This window comes from Labeo rohita, chromosome 3 (assembly GCF_022985175.1).
Source record: "Labeo rohita strain BAU-BD-2019 chromosome 3, IGBB_LRoh.1.0, whole genome shotgun sequence".
NCBI lineage: Eukaryota > Metazoa > Chordata > Actinopteri > Cypriniformes > Cyprinidae > Labeo > Labeo rohita.
Genome location: NC_066871.1, coordinates 43,353,507 through 43,378,343, shown reverse-complemented (window position 1 = coordinate 43,378,343; position 24,837 = coordinate 43,353,507). Strand labels below are relative to the sequence as shown.

The window sequence follows — 24,837 nt, the reverse complement described above, 5'->3', positions numbered from 1 at the left end:
TTCTAGTGGTTCCTCCGCCGGTGGTGAAGTCGGTGATGAGCACCAGAGGTCCAGATGAGTCCTGGCCCACCATCGGCCCCAGCATGTGGATCTGTGTCAGTCTGGTCATGAGCGGGTCGGTTCTGGTGCTGCTGCTTTTGTTCATCATCTACAGACGGCACAGCAGGACCTCACAGAACACAGGTAAGATCCAAGACTATATAATGCACTATCATAAATCCCTTTTCCAGCCAATGAACAATAAAAACACTGACAGCCAGTCAGAATCCATTAGACTTTAAAAAGCTCCTTCGCCTCACATCAGAAATTTCTACCTAGCTAGTCATAGTTAGGAGTTTGTCACATTCAACTGCTTGTTATCAGAACGAATATGAATAGTCAAGGTTCATTCTTGCCTATTTTGGGGGGAAATCTTATTAATGAATAAATATATTGAAGATATCTAGTTGGTCATTATCTAAATAACTTTCCAACAATTCTGGAATTTCAGTCAAATAAATGCTGTTTTGGCTGTGTAAAATACACAAGGTGTGCATCAAATTGTTATTTATATATCTACACTGTAACTACAAAAGAAATCAAGATGTTAGTAACTCAACAGAGCGGTCGATCCTGTCCAATTTCCGATTATAAATCTTATTTTTATGATAACTCCGATAGCAGATGAAGGCAGTCGACGACAGCGCTAAGAATAAACTGTTATTGTGCTAATGTGTATGCTAATATAGTTTACCGAATTTAGAGCACATCAGTGCACATTTTGCTGGACAGCGGGATGAAAACGAACGGTCTAGAAATCGCGAATTTTAAATTGACACACGACCACAAGGGTAAACACGTTTGTCTAGCGCACTTTTATGTAGGAGACACAATAAAGGAAATGCAGCGCGGTGGGATGCAAAACGCGTTATTTGTAAACGGCCACAGAGGTTCAGTAAATGAGTTTCTAACCAACGAAACTTCACACACATTTTAGTGAGTTTCTGTTCCTCGTTGGGGTCAGGAGGGTGGTGAGGAGTCTTCAGGGACGGTCCCGTGTCTCATGTCTCCTTTCCACACATACGCACATGCATCCGTTACCTCAGGACGCAGAACACAGGTCTTAAACCAGCGTAAAACCCAACAACACTCCTGTTTGCTAATTTTAACCCCTGTGGTTTCAGACATAAGCAAGAGGTCAGTTAAGTTAAGCGTTTATTACTGTTACGTGATTGTGATGATTCAGTGGTGTCATTATGTGCTCAAATATTTGTGACTCACAAATGTAGGCTAGAACTAAATTTCGTTTTTAAACGAGTTGGTCAGTCACCCGGATGCGCGGCCATACTCGGATGTAAACAAAAGCATTGATTGTATGGTTAATGTACTACTGAATACGTTGTTCTGCTAATTTCTGCTGTCTAAACCACGGGAAAAACGAAGCTGCTAAATCATATAGAGAGGGACTGTAAGCAAAAGGGTGCAATGTCTTGACAAACTAAAGTTAATAGGTGGTAAATATATGTACGAGCGGTATTAATTAAGATACCGGAAATGATAAGAACAAACCTGAATGGTGTCAAGATTCTTGCCCTTGAAATCCTGGTTCAGTTTGGCCAACCACAAATGCCTTTTGTTCCTCAGTTTTTGCACTCTTCTTCTTGATTAGTATAACTTTTGGCAGTCTATAATAGTACTCCTTTTTCCCGTTTCGACCAATTAGTACAGCCCAAAACATGACATAATTGACCATTTTCAGCAGCAATAATTGGCAAAATATGCAAGTTTTGTTCGGTTCAGTGGTATTGTTTACGTTCAGTGCCGCCAATATGGCCGCTTGATGAGGCGTCGTGAAAACACTGTATATGTTGCGCCATCATTCCAGAACTGTATTTTGTGACACCTACTGGTCATAAAAATGAACTGACCTAAAAAAACGTCATTGTACGTTCTGCTTTCAGATAGAATGAGTTTTTCATTCTGTCGCTTTGCTTTTCCCTAAATTGTTCTGTTGTAACATCCTGCATTTTTAGAGCGCCGTGTCACGTTTAAAAAAATGTATAAACCGTTCACACCGAACTGCGTTCTAAAACATGCCGACGGTTAAATACATTAATTTTACAAGTTAACATGGAAAACAATAGAAAAGCAGTGTAGTGGAACAGAGAAAAAAAAAAATGTTTTGTGTGAATGCCCACTTAGAGACATCTCGAAACCTTGTTTTTCCATTCGCTTTTTAAACAGCCCCTTATAGACTTGCATGCATGATCTGACTGCACATTGACATCATTGAGGTGCGAAATCTGAATCATAATGACAGTGATTCATAAGAAAATATTGTTTTTCTTCTGTGAGGTGTAATCTCTAGAGTTATTTGAACATTTGTCCCACTCAAAAATAACACTGAAATATGACACTTATCAACTTATTAATGATGTTTATGTAGTCACCCATTAGCATGATAGCACACAGCTCAACTAGTCAGGGTTGTTTATCTGTTCCACAGGTGAAAAGGACTCTACACCTCATACACCAACAACCATAGAACAGGAAGAGGAAATTTTGTCACCCTGGCCGCAAGTCAACGGTCAGACACAGGAAGTGCCAATCAACGGGGGACCCTGTGGGCGAAGCCTGTGTAATGGACGGGCAGAGCACGGGCTACCACTTCCTGCCACAGAATTGGGAGACTCCGCCCTCGTCACTGCCAAAACCGGACAACCTGTTTAAGTCTGACGAGTAACGAGTAAACAGAACTAATACTGACGGTAAACAATCCAACATACTAGTTGAACTCAATGTGAATCCAGTTCGTATTCATAATCACTTCAAACTACTGACCTCATGAAAGCCAAATGGCAGTTCTGTGGATCTCAGTTCATGATGACTTCAGAGAACTTCACATGGAAAGCAATGCAGAAACTGATTCTTCATCTCAACGAAACCATTAGCAGCGTCTATTTTTAAAGATATTTTGTTGTGTATATTTTGGGAGATCTCCAGCACACGATGAGTAATCATATTTGTTTATAAATATATACTTGGCTTTGTGATGATGCGAATGCTCTGCTTGCTTTGAATAAAAGCGTCTGCCAATTGCATGAAAACAGATGTATGGTTTTTCCTGTTTGTTTATTCAAGAGTCAGTTTGGTTAATAAACCATCCAAATAAAATACATTTCTCTTATCATCTATTTGAGTAAGAAGCAGTTATGAAGTCATATTGTACATTACATACAGTATTCATATTAGATAAAAAACACATTCAGAATGAATAAATGATAGAATAAACATCCAAATCTAGGGATTTTTTAGGGCCGCAGTCATACAGATAAATACATATAGGTTTGTGTGAGTGTGTGTTTTCTACAGGTATGTTGTGGGATCAGTCAGGTGCAGATATTCGGGCTGCCCGTCACTGCTGTGTCTCTGTGTTCGCCGGTGGCGTGTGGAGAGAGTTTTGCGCAGCTCGTTCCCACGTTGATCCAGTGTGGAGACGATTCTCTCGGCCAGATCCTGCTGCAGACGCTGGAAATTCTCTCTGAGGAGCAAAAGACACACACAGAGAGATTCAACGTGTGCTTGTGAGTAATACTGATATTGTTGATCTTACACATATGGAAGCCTATTTCTTGCAATTGTGAATTCATCTAGTAAGTCTAACGTTCTTACAATTATAACTTTTTTTTTTTTTTTTTTTTTTTTTTTTAGAATTTCAAGTGTACTTGTGTTCTTGACAAAGTAATTGTAAGTTTATCTCTCACAGTTCTGACTTTTTTTTATTTTTGTTCTTGAAATTGCAAATTTGCATCTTACAAACTTTTTATGAGATTTTTGAGTTTACATCATGCAATTCATTTTTTAATGAGTAAAAAGAAAAAGTGTAATTGCAACTTTGTATCTTGCATTTCTTTTGTCACAATTGTGAGTTTATATTTCACAATTCTGTCTTCTTTCCCCCTTAGAATTGTAAGTTATATCAAGCACTTCTGACTTTTTAGAAGTGAGTTCACGTCACAAGTCTGTTCTTTTGTTTCCACCACAGAATAAAACATTTTAAAAAAAGCTAATTGTGACATTTTTTTTTTTTTTTTGTCTTGCAATTCAACTTTTTTCCCCCCACAAATGTTAGTTTATGTCACAATTGCAAGTTAACAGCTTCCAGTACTGACTTTTTTTTCCTCAGAATTCTTGCAAATGTTAGAAAGTTGCAAAAATCCTTCTATGGAGGAAACCAGCTTCCATATAAAAAAAGTTTAATGCAGTATTTTATAAAACTACAATATATTTTGTGAAAGGCATTTTAAAAATAAAGGTAGAAAAATATACACTCTCAATAATACAAAAGTAATTTATTTAACAACAAAAGATACTTATTTAGAACTTTACATTTACTAAGGGATTTCCTTGCCAGGCAATTTACATATTTAAAAACCCTGTTATACAGTGGTTCAGTCCAGGAATCTGATTGGTTGATCACTCTGTCAGTCACTGTTCCTTCTTTTGGTTTAGTTTCATTGGTGGAGAGAAAGAAGATATCCAGCTATATTGTGTCAGAAATGCAAGTAACTCAACTTTTTGTATTAATTCAACATCACACAAGTTATTGTGAATGGTGGTCATGTGTTGCACTGATAATAACTACAGCATGTGTAAATGTTTTACTGGTGTATTTTTGGGAGTATTTTATGATCACATTAGTGCTGGAGATCTTACGCTGTTGGTGGTATTGGCAGGTTGTATTTCTGCCCAGTGACTCCAGTCAACCAGTAAGTCATCTCCTTCCCTTTACCCTGCAATGCAAACACACGTGGTATGAGCTTCTGTTTTTAAGAGCTTCCTTAACAGTATGTTTGTCCAAAAATGACTAAAATAAGAGCCTGTGGTTGACTGAAAGCTGAAATAAGAGCCTGTTATTTGCTGAAAGCAGAAAAAAGAGCCTGTGATTGGCTGGAAGTAGAAATAGAAAAGATCCTGTAATTGGCCACCATCTCTCCTCTCACCTTCAGGTGTGTTTCTCCTCGGCGCTCACACTCAAACTGACAGTCAGTTCGCTGCAGGATTGTGATGGTCGACTCGCTCACGTGAATTCTCAGAGCTGGAAAAACATCAGCTGCTTCACTCAAGAGCATTGTGTGTGAGTGTGTGTGTGTGCGCGCGTGTATGTGAATTTGTAATTGTGTCTTACGCAGGCCTGTAGACTCCATACGTGATGCCGTGTTGACCGTATCTCCAAACAGACAGTAACGTGGCATCTTATTACCCACCACACCAGCCGCACACGGACCTAAACACACACACTTGACTAGTGAGAGTAAGTTAGGGACTAGGCTACACCTACTGCACATTACAGCCTTGAGTCTATTTACTATAAGTCATAACTATATACACAAAAAAAGGATTTTCAAATTGATGTTAGGGCATTTCTATGTAGCTGCTGGCCAGTTGTTAGGCCATCACCATATAGTTGCTGGGGTATTTGCTATGTGGTTGCTGGGCAGTTGTTAGGCCATTGCTATGCAGTTTCTGGGCTATTGCTATACGGTTGCTGGGCAGTTGTTAGGCCATCACTATGTAGTTGCTGGGCTACTGCTATACGGTTGCTGGGCAGTTGTCCGGCCATTACTATGTAGTTGCTGGGCTATTGCTATACGGTTGTTAGGGCATCACTATGTGGTTGCTGGGCAGTTGTTAGGCCGTTACTATGTAGTTTCTGGGCTATTGCTATACGGTTGCTAGGGCATCGCTATGTGGTTGCTGAGCAGTTGTTATGCAATTACTATGCAGTTGCTGGGCTATTGCTATATGGTTGCTGGGCACTTGTTAGAACATTGCTATGTAGTTGCTGGGCTATTGCTATATGGTTGCTAGGGCACCACTATGTGGTTGCTGGTCAGTTGTTAGGCAATTACTATGTAGTTGCTGAGATACTGCTATACAGTTGTTGGGCAGTTGTTAAGCCATCACTATGTAGGTGCTGGGCTATTGCTATACGGTTGCTGGGCAGTTGTTAGGCTATCACTCTGTAGTTGTTGGGCAGTTGCTGTGGCATCACTATGTGGTTGCTGAACAGTTGTTAGGACATCACTATGTAGTTGCTGGGCAGTTGTTGAGGCATTGCAATGTGGTTGCCGGACAGTTGTTAAGGCATCACAATGTAGTTGCTAGTATATTGTTATGCTGTTGCTGGGGCATCACTATGTGGTTGCTGGGGTATATTGCAATGCGATTGCTGGGCAGTTGCTGGGGCATTGCTGTGCAGTTGCTAGGGAATCACTGTGTAGTTGCTGAGGCATTGCTATGTGGTTGCGGGAAGTTGTTAGGGCATCACTATGTAGTTGCTGGTGTATTTCTATGCGGTTGCTGGGTCATCACTATGTGGTTCCTGGGCAGTTGTTAGGCCATCACTATGTAGTTGCTGGGGTATTGCTATGCAGTTGCTAGGCAGTGCTGAAGCATTGCTGTGTAGTTGCTGTGCAGTTGTTGGGGCATCACTATGTAGTTGCTGGGGTATTGCTATGCGGATGCTGGGCAGTTGTAAGGGCATCACTATGTAGTTGCTGAGGCATTGCTCTATGATTGCCAGGCAGCTGTTAGGGAATCACTATGTAGTTGCTGGGGCATCTCTTTGTGGTTGCTGGGGTAATGCTATCAAGTTGTTAGCAGTTGCTAGGGTCTTTTGGATGGCAAATTGGTTCAGAATGGCAGAAAGGTACTTAGCTGAGCTTGAAAAGTCAGTGTTTCACATGGATGTAGCTTGATATTTAAATGATTTTTGGCTGTTTTTACACAGTTTGACGTGTAGGTGTAGGTGTCACTGCCACAAGTCTAAAGGTGTCATGGAAATGATCCCTAGTAAGTTACATGTATAAACATCTTTTTATCCATCATTCCACGTGTCTGTACCTGAATGGATCCCGATACGGATCCACAGTGGGATTCCAGGCAGGTGTCTAAGCTGGTACGTCCCCATGAACTCCAGGATGTCCAAAGCCATGAGACAAATGTCCACAGCATGTCTGTTCCCATTGCGTTTTGGTAGACCAGATGCAACCATGTATGCATCACCAATGGTCTCCACCTGAACACAGCAGCAAGTTCTTGTTATTTAACCATATTTGGCCATTAAAAATATAATATTTTTAGAAATATTAAAATAAAAACAATTGTCTGCTAGATGTCATCTCTGAGGATCTGAACATGTCTTGCGTGTTTGTGCACCTTATAGACATCGTGATGGTCAAGAATGCTGTCAAAGTTCTTGTAGATGTCATTGAGCATGTCCACCACCTCCATGGGTGTGCTGTGATGGCAGAGGGTCGTGAAGCACACAATATCGCTGAAGTAGATGGTGACCTCGTCGTACAGCTCTGGCTCCACACGACCCGTCTCCTTCAGAGAGCGAACCACTGGCCTATGAGAGAGATAGACCAGAATCTGTCAGGTTTATAACAGTTTATCACATCAAATCAGGATCGCTTCTGCCACTCGCAGACCATTACTAGGGCATCACTGTGTGGTTGTGGTTGCAGTTGCACAAGGCAGTTTCTGGGGTAGTTGTCAGGGTGTTGCTAGGTATGTAATATTGCATTACAATGTGGTTGCCAGATTTCTAGGGCATCACTATACATTTGCTAGGCAATTTGCTAGGATGTCCTGGGTGGTTGTAAGATATATGCTAGGGCATCACTTTCTGGTTGCTAGGGTCTCCTGGGTGGTTGCCAGCATGCTGCTAGTGTGCCATTTATGGTTGCTGGGCAGTTACTAGGGCATCACTGTGTTTGCCCAGCGGTTTCTAGGGCGTTGCTAGGCAATTGTTAGGACATTGATATGTGGTTGTTGGGCAGTTGCTATGACATTGCTATATGTTTGCTAGCAAATTTGCTAGGGTGTCCTGGGTGGTTGTATGATAGTTGTTGGGGCATCACTATGTGGTTGCTAGTGTGCAATTCATGGTTGCTCAGCAGTTTCTAGGCCATTGCTAGGCAATTGTTAGGGCATTGATATGTGGTTGATAGGCAGTTTCTATAATTATATATTTGCTAGAAAATTGGCAGGCTGTCCAGAGTTGTTGCTAGGGTATTATGTGGTTGCTAGGAAGTTACTAAGATATCCTAGAGGTTTTTCAGGTGTTGCTAAGCAATTGCTAGAATGTCCTAGATCAGCTGTTGTTAGGCAGTTGCTAGTGTCTTCTGGGTGATTGCTAGTGTTAAGCTGTTCTCAGTGGAGAGTAGCTGTGGAGAGTGTTTCTGACCCTGGCAGCAGCATGAAGTTGAGCTGGTCGGCTCGGTCTCTCTCTGCCTTATACAGAGCTGTTCTCTCCTCCACCAGGTGCTCCAGATTCCTTGAGTACATCTGCAGCCGGCGGATCAGGTTGTCCATGTAGCTGGCATTGGCCTGGTTGTTAAGGTTACTGCAGAAACACAATGCAGCATGTCAGTATGCATTCATAACCACTAAAATCGATCAAGCGCAAGTGGCTGGTGTCATTCACGGACCTGAAGATCTTTCCCAGAGCGCTCTCGATCCGCTTGAAGTCTGGACGCTTCTCTGGATCCTCCTCCCAGCAGCTCTTGATCAGCACGAACAGCTACAAAATACATTTCCTTTTTTACACTTAAATAGAATGTAAAAATGTCATATTTCACATTTATGAACAATTAGTTAACTAGGCAAGTTAGTTAGGAACGAGTTTATATTTACAACAACAACCTGACAATTGTTTAAAGAACATATTTAAAATTAGCAACAAAATCTGGCATAAAATGCATTTCCAAGTGTTTTTTTTCCACAATTCAATAATAATATTTTTTAAAATCTGCAATTAAATTTGACAAATCCTCATAAATGTTGTTTCCTATATCTATAAATGTTGTTTTCCTATATGTTTTGTTGCTCTCAAATAGTGTTTAAATACACAAATAGTGTGTTTATTTCACATTTTAATAATAAAATTTCTGCAATTAAATCATAAAAAGCCTCATGGAAGTTGTTTATATTTCTTTTTTATGTCGTTAAAGTAAAAAAAAAAAAAAAAAAATCACATTTTAATAGCATGTTTCAAATCAACAGTAAAATCTGAAATGAAAAGCCTAAAAAATGTTCTTGCACACAAATAGCATTAACATTGCAAATGGGCAGCAAAATCTTAAATGCAGTACTTCATAAATGTTGTTTGTTGTGCCCAAATATGGTTAAATATTTGTTTATTTCACATTTTGATAAAATATTTAAAAACAGCAATAAAATCTGACTTGAACCATTTCATATATGATGTTTCTTATGATCAAATAGTACTAAAAAAGTGTTTATTTCAGGTTGGTTCAGCCAATGCGCATGTGCAGTCTCACAACTCTTGCTATTGTAACCATTAACTCTCAACAGAAACTGCACTATTGGCTCTTTTATTTAGAAGGTGGGGCTTCTATTGCTAGAGCTGCCATATATGGGCGTTCCACTTTCTCCCATTCATAGTAATACAAGTGATTTTTGTTTTTTTTGTTTACATTTATTTATTTATTTTTTAATATATAGAGTCTCTGGTATCAGTACCTCTGCTTCAGTCTCTCCAACAGACTCGAAACTCAGATCGGGTCGAAAGACGTTCGGCCCCCGCGGATACTGAACGCGATAGAGTTTCTCTACAAGATAAAACATGAACAACACACATAGAAAGAGCAGGAATAAGAATTCAAAGAGTTGATTTGTAATTTTGTATACAGTAAAAATTAAACATGCTATTAAAATGTTTCTCTAGATTCCCAGGCAATGCATTAACTGTAATGCAAGCTGTTTTGAATCTGCTAAATGTGTAAATGTTCAGATTCTACATGCATCTTTGGGATACAGATGGACTGAATGGGTATGTTTGTACCTGCCGTATCGGAGCAGCAGCTGGTGTGAAACGGGCTCTTCCTGAGGATGATCTCCTGTGAAATGATTGCAAAGCTATAGATGTCGCCCTTCTGAGAAATACCCTGAACACGCATGTGCTCCGGCGCCGTCCACAGGTCTGATGGGAGACAAAGACTTCATTCATTCATCTCTTGACAGGTCGGCAATGATTTATAGAGACTCTGAACATTAAATGAAAAAGAATGTAACAGCAGCTATATGTTAACATGACTGTCGGTAGTATTTAAAAGAAAACTCAAAAATGAAAATTTGCTGAAAATGTACTCACTCTCAAATCATCCAAGATATAGATGAGTTTGTTTCTTCATAAGATTTGTAGAAATGTAGCATTGGGTACCCATTCTGACGGTACCCATTCACTACAGAGGATCCATTGGTGAGCAAGTGAAGGGATGCTAAATTTCTCCAAATTTGTTCCCATGGAGAAACAAACTCAACTACATCTTGGAGCACTTGAGAGTGAGGACATTTTTAGCTCATGTGCATTTTTGGATTAACTTTTCTTTTAAACTGTGTTTATCTCGTGTGCAGAGAAACAGGAAGTGACACCACTAACCTTTCCCGGGCGTGAGGATGGTATTGCAGCCGAAATCTGTGATCTTGACCACCATGCGATTGTCCACCACGCAGTTGGTGGATTTCAGCCGGCCGTGAACGCCAACGTTACTGGAGTGCAGGTAGGACATGCCCTGACCAAACAGACAGAGGGCAAAGGTCAAGCATGTCCAATCACAAATATAACAACTGTTTCCAAACATACAGAGGTCCATGTGTGTCCTATAATGAATATTATGTTCTGTCCTGTTTTTCATGAAACTTCAATGTTTTGTTAAATTTAAACAACTTTACAACTATTTTCTTTAAACTGAATGTCGAGATGGTCACACCAATATGTACTGAAAACGGATATATATGTACATATATATATATATTTATACAACAGTTCTTTCTGGTCCTCAAATCTGATTGGCTGATAAGAGTGTCATATTAAAGCTGCCGAGAGCAGCCTCAACTCGGCCAGATCTTCCAGAATGTACTTCTGGCTCTATAGTGGTTAAAAATGAGATATTCATTTTGGAGTAAATCTGACGGGCAGTCTTCGGTCTATTATTTATTATTTGTTCCAGAGAAGATAGGTTTGGCAAAATCTCATGTATATCAGAACGCCTTTACTTTTGACTGAATTGCCTAGCAACTTTTTTGATGGCTGTTGCTGTTGTTTATTAAATATTATTATTCAATAATTAATATTTTATATAAACAATATTTTATATAAATAATATATTTAATAATAGCGTTTAGTATTGAGAAACTGTGCGTGCGACGGTGATTTTAGTTACATTGTTCCGCCTTTAGATTGCGACAAGAGACTGCTTTTATGAGTGAGTCAGCAGTAAAGAAGGGACTTTGGTGAAGACTTTTATGCTAAAAAGGTTTTAAGCGGAAGTTATCTTTAGCTTCAACAACAGCTTGATGCATCGAACAAATGCACTGAGCAGCAAAATCACACTTTACAGATGAAAGGATATTAACGTTACCACAAACATAACGCTTTCATCGTGAATATAGGAATGTTCTTTCAGATGCAGGTACGTTAATCACATTTGGTCCACCTCTCTCACATGTTTTAATGCAGTAATACAATAAGCTTGTAATAAAGCAACTCAACATTCCTTCGTAAATAGTTCTAAAGTGACGTTTTGGAATTAGAGCTCAACTGATTTGAATCTGCGGTGGAAGGAAGTAGTTCTGCATAAAAGAGGGCTTTTAAAGACACTCCTATGTTATTTTGTTTATATTGCGTTTATATAACAGTTGCGTTTATACAAACTGTTGTATAAACGCAATATCACACTGATAGACATGAAATATGGCTGTATATCGGCACGATGTGATTACCTACGGCGAATCACAGCCGTGCCGTCATACAGCCATATCTCAAGTCTCCTCGTGTGATATACATTTTATATATATGTTTTAATTTTAGTTATTTTACTACTTCAACTTAAACTAAACAAAAATTTAATTCGCTGAATTAAAATGTTAATAAGTATTTTAATCATTAAACCCTTATAGATTCTGTTTTCATTTTAGTTTAAGTAATTTGGTTATTTTAGCTGTTGTTGTTTGACATATTATATTGTATTATTTTACTTTAGGTTTTAGCTATTTTAGTACTTGAACTTGAACTAACAAAAATGAAACTAACTGAAATAAAATAAGTTTAAATAAATATGACAAGAATAAAAAATAAAAGTTTTATTTCAATAAATTTTATTTTAAGTAATAAAATGTTTTAATGGTATAATGATAACAATCCATATGTGTATACATTTCGTACCACTAACGTACTAATACAGATTTTGTTATTATTAATTGTAACTTCATTCATCTTGTGTATTTGTAATTTTATTATTATTATTATTATTATTATATAGTTTTTAGTTTTAATTTGTTATTTTGTCATTTTAGCAGTTTTAGTTACTCCTGGCAGCACTGGTGTTTACAGTAGATGTCATTTATGCCGTTTATATTTCCATTCACTGCCGTGTCTATGATCGTCATAAAAACATCAGCGAGCGCAAGTGTGCGTTTTTATGGATGCAGCAATAAAAGACAACATCTGTTGCGTACATAATGAAACACACTTACCTTTGCGATGTCGTACATGACAGAGATTTTAAACTCCAGATCCATAAAACTCTCATCAGGATATGAGATCTTATCATTCAGCACGTACTGGAGGAGCAAACACACGCATGTCATATGATGATGGATGAGATGCTTAATTCTGGTTTATGAGTGTAATGAGTGTTTTACCCGCAGCGATCCTCTCTCGCAGAACTCAAAAACTCCGAAAACACCACAGTCGAACTTCACTGTCCCATAAAACTTGGTCAGATTATAATAATCGATCCGCAGCAACTGAGAAAAAAAAAGAGAGGAATGAAGTTACAAATTTTTAGGTGACATTTTATATGAAAAACACAATAACCAAGTGAGTCCTCACAGAAACATATTCATGTCACATTTCATCTTGAAAGAAAAAAATAAGCAAAGGTATATTGAAGTAAAATTTGCAAAGAAAATTAAGCCAGTTTTTAGTGCTTTATATACACTTTCTCATCACTGTAATGTGTCGTCATTTCTTAGGTTTCATTTTTATAATTCACATTATTCTCAGTGGTGATTCTCATATTATATAAAGCAAGAAAATACATTTATATATTTTGTTTTAATTTTTAAAGTAATTTTGTGTTGTTCTTGTTTTTGTTCTTTTTTAAGTGTCTGTATAGCTTTTATTAAGTTTCAGTGTATTGTTTTAGTTTGTTTGGCTTTAGTTATTTTAGTTTTATTTTATTTTACTTATTTCAACAAAAATGAAACTAGATGAAATACAAATATGTTTTTTGTTTATTTTATATAGTTCAAGATAAATTGTAGAAATTATATAGAGCATGTTTTGTTATAGACACATTTACTTTCTGGATGTTTTTTTATGTAAAGTTCTCATTACTGTAATGAAGTAATTTTTTTTAAACATCAGAATGTATATAAATGTATCATTTAAAAATATAATTAAAATACAGAAACATTTCTATAGTAAATACTTATTCTCTATTTTTATCTTTTTATACAAAAATGAACAAATTTTAAAATATATATGTATTATTATTATTTATTTATTTATTTATTTTCTGGGTGTAATATGATTTAGACAAATGTTTCATGAGATTCTCATTCAATGAAGAGGTTTAAACAATAGTAAAAGTTAAATATAATTAAAATTAAATTCAGTTAAAATTAAAATTTAAGTTTTACTGCATTGAGCTCTATGCGCTGATCCTCAGAGAAGTTTCCATCAGTGTTTCTCAACTCCTTCAGAATGACAGGCTGCAGAAACACACACACAAACATATAAACACCTTTATATCATTTTGAAAGAAAAAAAAATGTTTGAAAAAGTTTGCAAAGAAAATGAAGACAGCTTTTAGCACTTAATGTATTGTTTTCATGACACTTTCTCATCAGTGCAATAGTGTGTGTTTTTTTAAATTGTGCAAATAGGTAAGTCATAGGTTTGCTCCAGTCTGAATATTCTTAGTAGTTCATCTCAAAATTAGGAAGATCATAATTCAGATCGTGGACTGTGATTTTGTGTTGTTAGACTGTGATGTGATATTTTGGGAAGATCACCCACCCCTAGGACAACACACACCTTTTTGTCGTATCGGCCCTTGTGTATCAGGACGCTGTTGTCGCCCTTCTTCTCATCATCGATCTACAACACAAACACACACAAGTGTCACTCAGAGGCTGACAGATCTGCAGGCATAACCACAGACAGATGGATCATTGGTTTTACTGTCAGACTGATGTGGATTTTCTCTTTGTCATCTAGTGGCGTGATGAGCGTCGAGTTGATGTGAGACCATTTCTTCTGATCGAAACGCACCCTCCTGTTCTGCCTAAAACATATATATAATATAAATTATAAAAGATAATATACACAAATAATTTTAAATAAATATTATAAATTATTATTATTATTATGTCCTAAAATAGGTTTTGTTTTCCCCATGCAGTTCCTTTTTTTCCCCAAGAAACTGGGATGGGTCACATCCAAATAAAGCCAGTAGCCTGGTATTTGGTTTTCTTGCATATTTATTCTGGAGAGCATCCAATTGGACAAAAACCATCGTAAAGCTACGGATGTGAACTAAGTCTTTAAAAGATTGATTTCTCATTGATTTTGGGGTAAAATGTTCCCCATTTTACATATTTTACCTGTATAGGATGAAAGCGATGGCGGTGGCCATGACCACACTGATCCCGAGGACAATCATGATGATGTTCTGGGTTTCCATGCCTGAGAAATGTTAGTGTTAGTTGGCTTAATGCAGTCTGCCAGTGCAGTTCACTTTGCATTTCATTAGCAAATGCAAAACGGTTTACCGTTAGCGCGTTTGTCGCTGGGCAGCTGCGATCTGTCCCACGGCAGGTCGGGATCTTTGTGATTGAGCCATGTGTCATTCTCAGACGTGCTGAAGACGAACAGCGTCTCATACTGAAGACAAACAACAGACAAATGTCAAACCAAACACGCCTCAAAGATATGAACAAAGCCTAATTTAGTTCTGCAGTGGGTCGTATTTCTGAGCAAAATAGGATATGTACATGGAAAAACTTTAGGATGAGGCTTGATCAATTGATTGATTGATTACATTTTTATTGCCATTTATTCAAGTAGAGCAGGCGTTTTCACTCTTTTTGATGCTGCGCACCCTCCAGAAATGAGGGAAAATACCTCCAAATAGTAAAAAATGGTAATAAATAATTAAAAAACACAAGGTAGTGCTGGGGACATTGATTCATCCTTAAGTGACCCTAGTCTTCTGAACTGGTTCATCAAAAAGATTAATTGGGTTACCATATCTTCCTGTTTTCATACTGACGCCAGTATATGAGTGAGTCATTGAAGTGATTTGTACCAAAATGCTTTATTACAATTTCATTACAAAATGATACAAAAATGACTAACCTTGTAAGAGCTAGTTGTGTAAACCACAGACAGATTGAGATCTCTGTCTCCACTATCATCTAATTCATAGTGTCCACCCATACCTGAAAACACAAACATCAAAATTACATCATATCTATCATATTTTATCATACATCACATTTTTTTGCAATCGCAAGAACCCATTTCTTTTGGAAAAAAAAACAAAAAAAAAAAAAACACTTGAGATAACATACAAAGCATGAGTGATGATCCGGTGTGATGCTGTATTTTTAGGACACTCTTACCCTCGAAATGTATATTTCTGAAAGGCTGTTCAATGACACCGCTGAATGGCTGCTGCTTCATCTCCTTCAGGTTTTTTCTCATCACATGGCCAAAGAGAACCACGGCATCATGGTAAGCCACCACGTAATCATTCATGGCCTGCAGACGGGAATTATCAAACAAGACAATTAATATAAATCTCAGGGCAAAGAGAATGACTGGCAGAATGATGCTTAAGGACACTGCACTAACCGTTGTATTTGCTTTCCAGGATGTGTGGCTGGAGTAGTTCCTGAAGCTGTGCATGGTGACCACCAGCACGTTCCGCATGTGCTCGTAGCTGGACTCATTGGCGTGATAACCCTCACTGCAATACACATCACGGTCAGCTGTAGAAAGTCTTGCGTGATCAGATACGGAATTATGCTATTATGATATTATCACAGACTCACTTGTACAGGTCGATCAGGACGAAGACCACATGTGGAGAAACGCTGGTGTTTTTCTTAATGGCAAGAACATCGTCTGGTGTCCCGCACAGTACAAAAACTGCAAAATGATAGATAGAAGGGATGGATATGTTGATGGATGGATGCATAGGTACGCAGATGTGCAAATAGGTGGCAGTTGGACTGAAAGACGGGAGGCATGGATGGATGGGTAGGTTGATGGTGTGAGAATGGGTGGTAGATGATAGAAGGATGGAAAGGTGCATGAATGGATGAATAGATAAGTAGATAAAATGATGGATGGATGGATAGGTAAGTAGATGTATGGGAGGATGGATGGTTTTGAAGGCAGATGGGTGTGTGGATGGATGGATGGATGGATAGGGATGGACAGCTGTGTGTGGTCGGAGGGATGGATAGGTTGTTGGATGGATGCATAGGTACGCAGATGTGCAAATAGGTGGCAGATGGACGGACGGATAGACAGATGGAGGGATGGATGGATAGGTGTGTAGATGGAGGGATAGATAGGTAAGTGAATGGATGCATAAGTGTATGGATGGATGGCTGGATGATGGACAGGTGTGAGGCTGGAGGGATAGATAGGTTGGTGGATGGATGCATAGATGGGTAAGTGGATGGATAGTTAAGTAGATGATGGATTGATGGATGGATCAATGAATGGATAGATATGTAGGCATATTGGTGTGTGGTGATGGAGGGATGGATGGATGGGTAGGTTGATGGATGGATACACAGGTACACATATGTGAGAATGGGTGGTAGATGACAGAGGGATGGTAGGTGCATGGATGGTTGGATGGATGAATAGATAAGTAGATGAAAGGATGGATGGGTGGATAGGGAAGTATATGATGGATGTGAGAATGGATGGTTTTGAAGGCAGATGGGTGTGTGGATGGATAGGTGGGTTGATAGATGATAGGTTGGTGGATGAAAGCATAGGTATGCAGATGTGCAGATGGGACATTGATGGATGGATGAATGGATAGGTAAGTAGATGATGGATGGATGGATATGTAGGCATGTGGGTGTGTTAATGGAGGGATGGATAGTTTGGCGGACGAATGCATAGGTACACAGATGTGAGAATAGGTGGTAGATGGAAGGATGGATGGAGGGATGGATAGGTGGGTTGATGAATGATAGGTTGGTGGATGAATGCATAGGTATACAAACGTGCAGATGGGTGGTAGATGCATGGACAGGTGTGTGGAAGGAGGGATGGATAGGTTGTTGGAGGGGTAGGTGGATGGATGGATGGATTGGTAAGTAGATGGATGGATGGATGGATGCACAGGTGTGTGGATAGAGGGATGGATGGGTTGATGGATGGATGAAAGGTACGCAAATGTGCAGATGGGTGATAGATAGATACATAGATAGACAGATTCTGCTTACTGTTGCTGTGTCGGTTGTGATCATTCAGCTTTTTTTTCAGGTCATCTTCACTTCTCAGCATCTCTCTGGATATGTTAGAGGCAAACAAAGCAGACGGCGCTTCCAGAGCATTGATGTACCTGACAGATGAATGGACAGACGGACATCTCAGTGTGTGTGTGTCTGTGTTGTGGTGTGTTTTTATTTATACATTTTATTGTGAGTACCAGAAGCATTCCTCCGTGTTGTTGGCTTTTTTATAAATATATGCTGTCTTCCACGCAGGTTTCAGATTTTTGAATTCCTTGTGCCAGAAATGAACGAAAAATTCTGAGATTTTGCGTGCCGGAGGAAGCAGCCGGGTGAGTTTCTCCTTGTAGTCACAGGAAAGACCAAAACTGCCAGCTGAGATGATGGGGATAGTCAGAGTCAGACCGACCTCCTGACTGACAGACAGACAGAAAGATAGATGGGTCATTAAAAATAGTGCCACAACATAGCTAAAAAGATACTGAACTAGATTTCACTCCTTCAAGTGATATTAAAATAAATTAAACCTTACATTTATTAATGGACGTTTGTGTTTTCATTATAATATCTTCATTAATTACCATTACGGTTAAATACAGAATTAGCTATATAGAAAATTAAAAAGTAATTTTACATCAATTTTGTTGTTATTGAAATGATCACCATCTGTTCTGTTGTAATGTGTTGCGCAGTAATATAAAGTGCTTAAGCTTCTGAAAGCACTGTATCAATTCTTCCGGTTATGTATATTTTTCAATATGCTGTAATCCTGTTAAAATAAGCATTCGCAGGTTGATTTCAAAATCCGGACATTTTCAGAGACAGGCGAAGAGATATTCTGATGATTACTGTGCACAGAATACTCAAATCATGCTGTCAACGCATTATACTGTCTAGATTAATTAGCTAAAATGTTCAACATTGTTATTTCTTTAAGGCAACGCCCGCGCATTCATTCATTCATCTATTTTAATACTGCTCTTACGAAAATTAACCATGGTATGTGTAGTAAAACTATGGCAATACAGTTGGAAATCAGTCCGCAGAAAAAAATAAAAATATAACATGGTTACTACATTTACTACAGTAAATCCATGGTTAATTTAGTAAGGGTGTTTATTTAAAATGTATTTTCATGTAAACAGGTATAAAATATGATGAGAAAAACATTGTTAATGAGAAGACGAAATTGACTGCAGCAGGTTAAATTAATTTATTATTCAGAATGCACATTTGGAAGATAAATATATTAATAGGAACATTTCAGCAGGTGAGATGAAACGTAGGCCTAAACATCCTCAGTTTCGAAATGCAAACTCCACACAAACGTGCTCCCGCATAATATTTTAGAAGGACCTTAATTCTTCCACTGCATCTCATCCATGTTGTGTTAGGAAATTGTGAAAACTGAGGCAGTGTGTCATTGTTTAGAATAAAAGCAGCCAAACACACTGCAGTAACACTGGCGAAAGAAAGGAAAGAGAGGATTCTCGCATTAGTTTTCATTGTGTTGCGATGGGACTGGAAGTGGGGATACACTGCTTCGCTTACCGGATATAGGAAGTTAGATAAAGGTCCATTCAAAGAGTATAGGCTACTTTTAATAAATATTTTAAATAAATTATAATTAAAGGAGAAACCACAAGGGAACAACCAACATCCATCCATATACAAACAATACCTGACATCGAACTTGGGGAAACTGAGGGTTTAATTACAATCTGAATGTAATCAAGAGGAACAGAAACAGGTGTGTACTAATTAGTTAACTAGACAAACTGAAAATTAGGTCAAGTGAAAGAAACAATGGGACAGAAAACAGACCAGATGTGTGACTTTGTTGGCCATTGTTGGGTATAATGCATTACAAAGTCATTAATTATTGTAATTTATTTACCTTTTCTTTACGAAAGTGTGTATTTAACATCAAAATTGAACATTTAATGTTAAAATATATGGTTTAATAGCCTACTTTGGTCAGCTTAAAAATAATTTATGCAATTTAATATCATTTATTTGAAATAATAAAAATAAATACTTTCATGTCTATCACTGTATTGCTCAGCTGGTTGAGGGTGATATGAGATTTAGAAAGTAAATAGCAATAAATAATGCAATACTTTTTAAGGCCAATTCACACTGCACAGACAAACGGCAACAAACACCAGTTAACTGAGACATCTATTTGACATCTGCATTTACATCTGCAAGGCTTATGTTTTTTAGAGTGTTTGCTCATCTGCAATACGTCTATAGGACATTTCCTATCAGACGTCAAATAGACGTCTTTTTTAGATGTCTTTAAGATGTTTATGATTTAGAATGTATGTAAAACTGACATCTTACAGACATCTTTCAGATGTTTATACACAGCAGATGCTTTCGAGATCAAGTGATCATTAACAGACATCTTGCAGATGTACATGTGCTATTTGGATTGAATCAGTGCATTCCCTGATAGCACACGTACATCACGGAGATATCTATTTTACGTCTGCATTTACATCTGCAAGACATGTTTTTTAGAGCGTTTGCTCATCTGCAATACGTCTATAGGACATTTCCTATCAGACGTCAAATAGACGACTATTAGATGTCTTTACGATGTGTATGATTTAGAATGTACGTAAAACTGACATCTGAAAGATGTCTGTCGGACATTTGTACAGAGCAGATGCTTTCCAGATCAAGAGATCTTTAACAGACATCTTGCAGACGTACGTATGCTATCTGGATTACCTGATGGCTTCTGTTGCCATTAGTCTGAGTTTGTTTTCACTCAACTGATCATGTTTAATCTGCATTTGTTGGTTTGTGGAATGTCTAAGCAGTGTGATATGGTTTTTCAACAAACGACAACAAACTCTGATGCAATTTGACCACACCTTTGCCATGACAATGAGGCAAAATTATCCTGAAAAATGCAGGTTTCTGGACGTGTCTGTTGGGGCAGTGTGAACGTGACAGCTATTTTTCATTAAATTCTAAATCCAACAGCCAACTTGTTTGTTGCTGTTTGTCTGTAAGGTGTGTACTAGCCTTTTTGAGTGAGTAATTAGTACAGTAATCTAGGACTATGTTGGCTACTAATCGAATACTGTTCTTGGCACAAATTATGAAAGTAAATAATGTGATCGTGACAATATTTGTTAGCTAAAACAAGCTCAAATGACTGCTAGGATGGGACGATAGATTGTTCCAACACGAATTGAGAAATGATTCAGCATTGATTCGAGATTTTCCAAACACATCGCAATTCTTTCTCAAATCGATTCTGAGCTTAGTTTTGAACAGCAGATGGCACTGCTTGCTTTAGAAACAGCCGTGCTCTGCTTGTTTCCAAATCCTTAAACACACTTGAACCTAAAATAATCATTTATACAATTTGAAAAGGTTGAAGCGAATTACAAGGGTGTTAACAGTGGGCTGTGTTTACATTAATCTGGCATCATAAAAGCATTCTGAGCTGAGGTGAAATTACATGACTCGTGCCGACCGCACAAGTTCTCTTCAGCACTCTTCTTCATGAGCATTTGAGTGTGTGGATAAAAACTAGATTAGAGTGCTTTGTTGTTAAAATCTAAGCTCAGAATCAATTCCAAAGAGAATGACGATGCATTCGGAAGATCTCAGAATTGATCCACGAATCGATGTATTGTCCCATCCCTAATAACTACTCATTTTTTCGTCGAAATATATAATACGTATTTTTACGGGGGTGAAATAATGCAAGCCTATAAGGTTGGGTTTAGTGTTTAGGCACTTCAAACCAAGAGCAAGAACAATAACGACAACTCTGTTCACTTCGTCGCCAATGGACGCCAAAGTCAGGTGGATTTAAAGTCTGACTGGCTATTTATAGCATTCATGGGCTGGAAAAAATTCCTTTGTCCTTATCGTTGTAGTTTTGGTGTGTACTTCGCTATTATAGAGTTGCAAAGATTTAATAAAACTTTATTGTTATAGATAGGGGAGAGTGGGGTAAGTTGAGCCAGTGGGTAAGTTGACCCACCCCCAGTATCTTGGCAACTGTACACTTTTACTGCCATGTGACCATGTATTTTGGAATCACACATAATTTCTGCCAGACTGTGAAAAGGAGAAACACATGGGAGGAGTAAAGGCATCCATTTACTCTAAAAACTGTTTTTGGCTTGTCAAAGTAACATTTTAGCATGACACATGTAATGGCTGTTTCATCAAAACAAATTCATCCAGGTCTAAAAATAATTATTATGCATATAGGTGATTTAGGAACATATAAAACCAAGCAAATAATTTAGCTAAATATAAGCCTGAATTTGTAAGCCAGCTATTTTTTTTTTTTTTTTTCCAAAATGCCAACTATGGGGAAAAGTGAGCCAAATGCTGTAAGGTAAGTTGATCCAGCACTTTAACTTAAACGCACTTAAGTTAAGTTAAATTTCTGAAGTATAAACTGGTATTTTAATGTGATAGAACTGTGCACCAAATCCTTTTCTGATAACTAGAAGATGTGTTTCTTCACATTATTATCAAATATATCCATGCCAAGAATCTTTTGACTAAAAATATTTATTAGTTTTGAAGGAAAGGAAAGGACATGAGGCCAAGTATGGTGACCCATACTCAGAATTTGTGCTCCGCATTTAACCCATCCAAGTGCACACACACTCAGTAGTGAGCAGTGGGCAGCCATATTGCTATCACTCCAGCGCCTGGGGAGCAGTTGGAGGATCGGTGCCTTGCTCAAGGGACTTATCTCAGTCGTGGTTTTGAGGGTGGAGAGAGCACTGGTTATTCACTCCCTCCACCTTCAATCCCTGCCAGACCTGGGACTCGAACCCGCAATTTTTCAATTACAAACCTTTTTTTTTTACTCAACAAACTCTCTGTTTAGTCTGTTTTGAGAAGGTTAAAACTTCGGTGTTCAACACATTGTTTCAGAAGTAAATTATCTTTAAAATTTCATGTGGGTTTGAATCAGATTCAGTCAGATGGTCAGTTTCACTGAGAATTGTGCATCTTACCCCCTGACTCGGGTCAACTTACCCATAACCTGTGGCAAAGTGAGCCACAGGAACACTTTTTTAAAAATAAATAAATAAATAAATAAATAAATAAGAAGCCATATCTTCAGAACCCGTCTCATAGATACATTCTGATAATTTAAAATGACAGGAAATATCCTAAAAATTACTTTAGATACTTTCATTGTATTTCTGCCTAATTTTCCTTTATCTTGAGGACCACATAAGTAATAATAATTCGCAGTAATAAATTGCTCATCTTATCCCACCCATTGTGCTTGATTGAAACGGGCCTTTTGTAATTAAGCTACTTACTAAAACTGCAATTGCATTTGCTGTATGTAATACTGGTGTAACATTTTAAGAATCAGTCACTGATTGTTTGAATACTTACTCCACCAGTTGAAACGTCGCATATGTGCAGGATGGACCCAACATCACACATCCGAGATCACTGCTGTTCTAAAGAACAAAACAAACGGAAAAAGTGTTACATTTAACCGCTAATCAGCGCTGCCGGGAACACCATAATGTTTCAGCGCGCCTAAGGACAGACAACGTTAATAACCCTGAACGTCCTTCAGACGTCCTTTGAGAAGTTTTTAATGAAGCAGAACTTACATAGAGCGACTTGAGGATCTCCACGGCCTCGCACGTACTGCTGCCGCAACCCCTGCGCCGGTAATGCGTCGTGTTAAAGCCGCTAAATAGCACTTTGATCTCGAAGTCCAGCCCTTCAGAAACAAAGCCACCACAACGTTTGATTGGTTAACTTTATTTAAAAGCAGTTCAACCTCATCTGGTGTTTGTTTTCTTCTCATTTTGTATGACGTGTATGCTTAAAATCAGGGAATTTTAACGTTGTATTTATTTATTGGACAAGTGCTGAGTTTGGGAGAAGCTGGAAGAACTAATGCGCAATATTTTAATGATCATATTGTTATCATCAAATGTTAGCAATTTAATTATCAGCATTAGCTCCACGAGGACTGTATTAGCAGGTCATAAATCATGGCTGAACTTTTAAAAATAGTTTAACCTTTTATGAAGTATGGACTGGTTTAAATATATATTTTAATAGGTAAATCATCTTTTGGATCATTATTACTTCAAAATACATTTATGATGTTGAAAATTGCATTGAATATATTTGTTTACTTTTACACAAATTAGCTCAATTTATGCCTTAACAAACCTTAAAACTGGGGTAAGGTGAATCACTTTATTTTTTAAGACCACTGTCTTATTCATTTGCATTTCATTTGCAACTTCAATCAAAACCCTCACTGTCTTCTACTGTATTGTACTGTATTCTGTTCTCTATGCTAGTATACTGAATTAATAGCCTGCATGTAGTTACTTGTTAATTTTCAGAATTAAATGTTCTTTGAATCTGCTCACTTTCAGCCTGGTTTTTTTCGTTCTCCTGTTCAACAGCCATTTCCACCATGTCCTTCACAAACTTCAGACTCCAGGGCGAATTTTCATCTTCCAGCAGAACCACGTTCAACGTGACCGAGGAGTTTCTACAGTTTAAAACATCAAACCCAGAGACACAGAGCACAGAACCGAACAAGAACGAGAACAAACCCAACATCCCGTCCACAGCGAATGTCCTTCAAAAAGACGCTGCTCGGTTTAATGCCACAATCATTTCTGAAGCCCGTAAATCCTGAATAACTCCATCAGAAAGGTCAGATCTATCCTCCAACAACACCGTCCACATGCACACAGTCCACATGACATCTCTGAAAAGACATTATACAGCAACTGCAGTGAGAGTTTTCTGTATTTGTATTTTTACAGGAACCTGAAGAGGAAATGCGCGCTCAGGTGTGTCTCGGCGTGTTAATGAACAACCGACGGTGAACAAACAACGTCAACCCGATCTGAGAGAAGAAAGCTTCATCCCTCTAGTTTCTGCTTTCTGTTAGAGCTGAGGTGACGTCTGCTCACCATATCAGTGAGCTTCATGAAGGTTCATCAGCTAAAATTACGATCAATAAAATTCAAATTTCTCTTTAAAATGTCCCATAAACATCAAACCACCTGATTTCAAACAGTCCACAGGTGGTTTTTGTCCAATAAATCAGTGTTTCTGCCTCTCGCAGAATGTGTTAGAAGGTCTGAGTGGTTCGTAAATGTTCTGGAGGACCTTGGAGAGACCAAAGGTCCTTCGGGGCTGTAAAGCATAATGTGTGGCAAATAGATTGTGCGTTATAAAAGCTGACAGATTGTGGCCTGTAAATCTGCCCATATAAAATCT

General features: G+C 38.1%; 1 protein-coding gene across 1 annotated transcript; it reads right to left on the bottom strand.

Annotated features, from left to right (window-relative positions):
- Positions 1-3,094: 3,094 nt before the first annotated feature.
- gucy2ca (guanylate cyclase 2Ca) lies at positions 3,095-24,661 on the bottom strand. The gene is made up of 27 exons (XM_051105751.1): positions 23,973-24,661; positions 23,193-23,305; positions 22,966-23,033; positions 17,760-17,978; positions 17,554-17,672; positions 16,135-16,231; positions 15,935-16,049; positions 15,703-15,841; positions 15,437-15,519; positions 14,851-14,962; positions 14,683-14,764; positions 14,261-14,363; positions 14,114-14,176; positions 13,717-13,788; positions 12,715-12,819; positions 12,547-12,633; positions 10,451-10,583; positions 9,854-9,991; positions 9,532-9,620; positions 8,478-8,569; positions 8,234-8,392; positions 7,201-7,393; positions 6,886-7,060; positions 5,168-5,266; positions 4,983-5,077; positions 4,696-4,772; positions 3,095-3,520 (listed from the first exon to the last, which is right to left on the bottom strand). The coding sequence occupies exons 1-27, from the start codon at positions 24,166-24,168 to the stop codon at positions 3,346-3,348; spliced, it is 3,198 nt and encodes a 1,065-aa protein (XP_050961708.1). The 5' UTR covers positions 24,169-24,661; the 3' UTR covers positions 3,095-3,345.
- Between the last annotated feature and the right edge of the window lie 176 nt (positions 24,662-24,837).

Bases quoted from the DNA above. Each gene is read 5' to 3' on its own strand.
- gucy2ca (XM_051105751.1), bottom strand. From the start codon at position 24,168: ATGTTGGGTTTGTTCTCGTTCTTGTTCGGTTCTGTGCTCTGTGTCTCT. The intron at 7,061-7,200 runs GTGCACAAACAC...TGCTGTGTTCAG, and splicing joins ACCATCACGATGTCTATAAG to GTGGAGACCATTGGTGATGC. The intron at 5,267-6,885 runs GTACAGACACGT...GTGTGTGTTTAG, and splicing joins CCGTATCGGGATCCATTCAG to GTCCGTGTGCGGCTGGTGTG.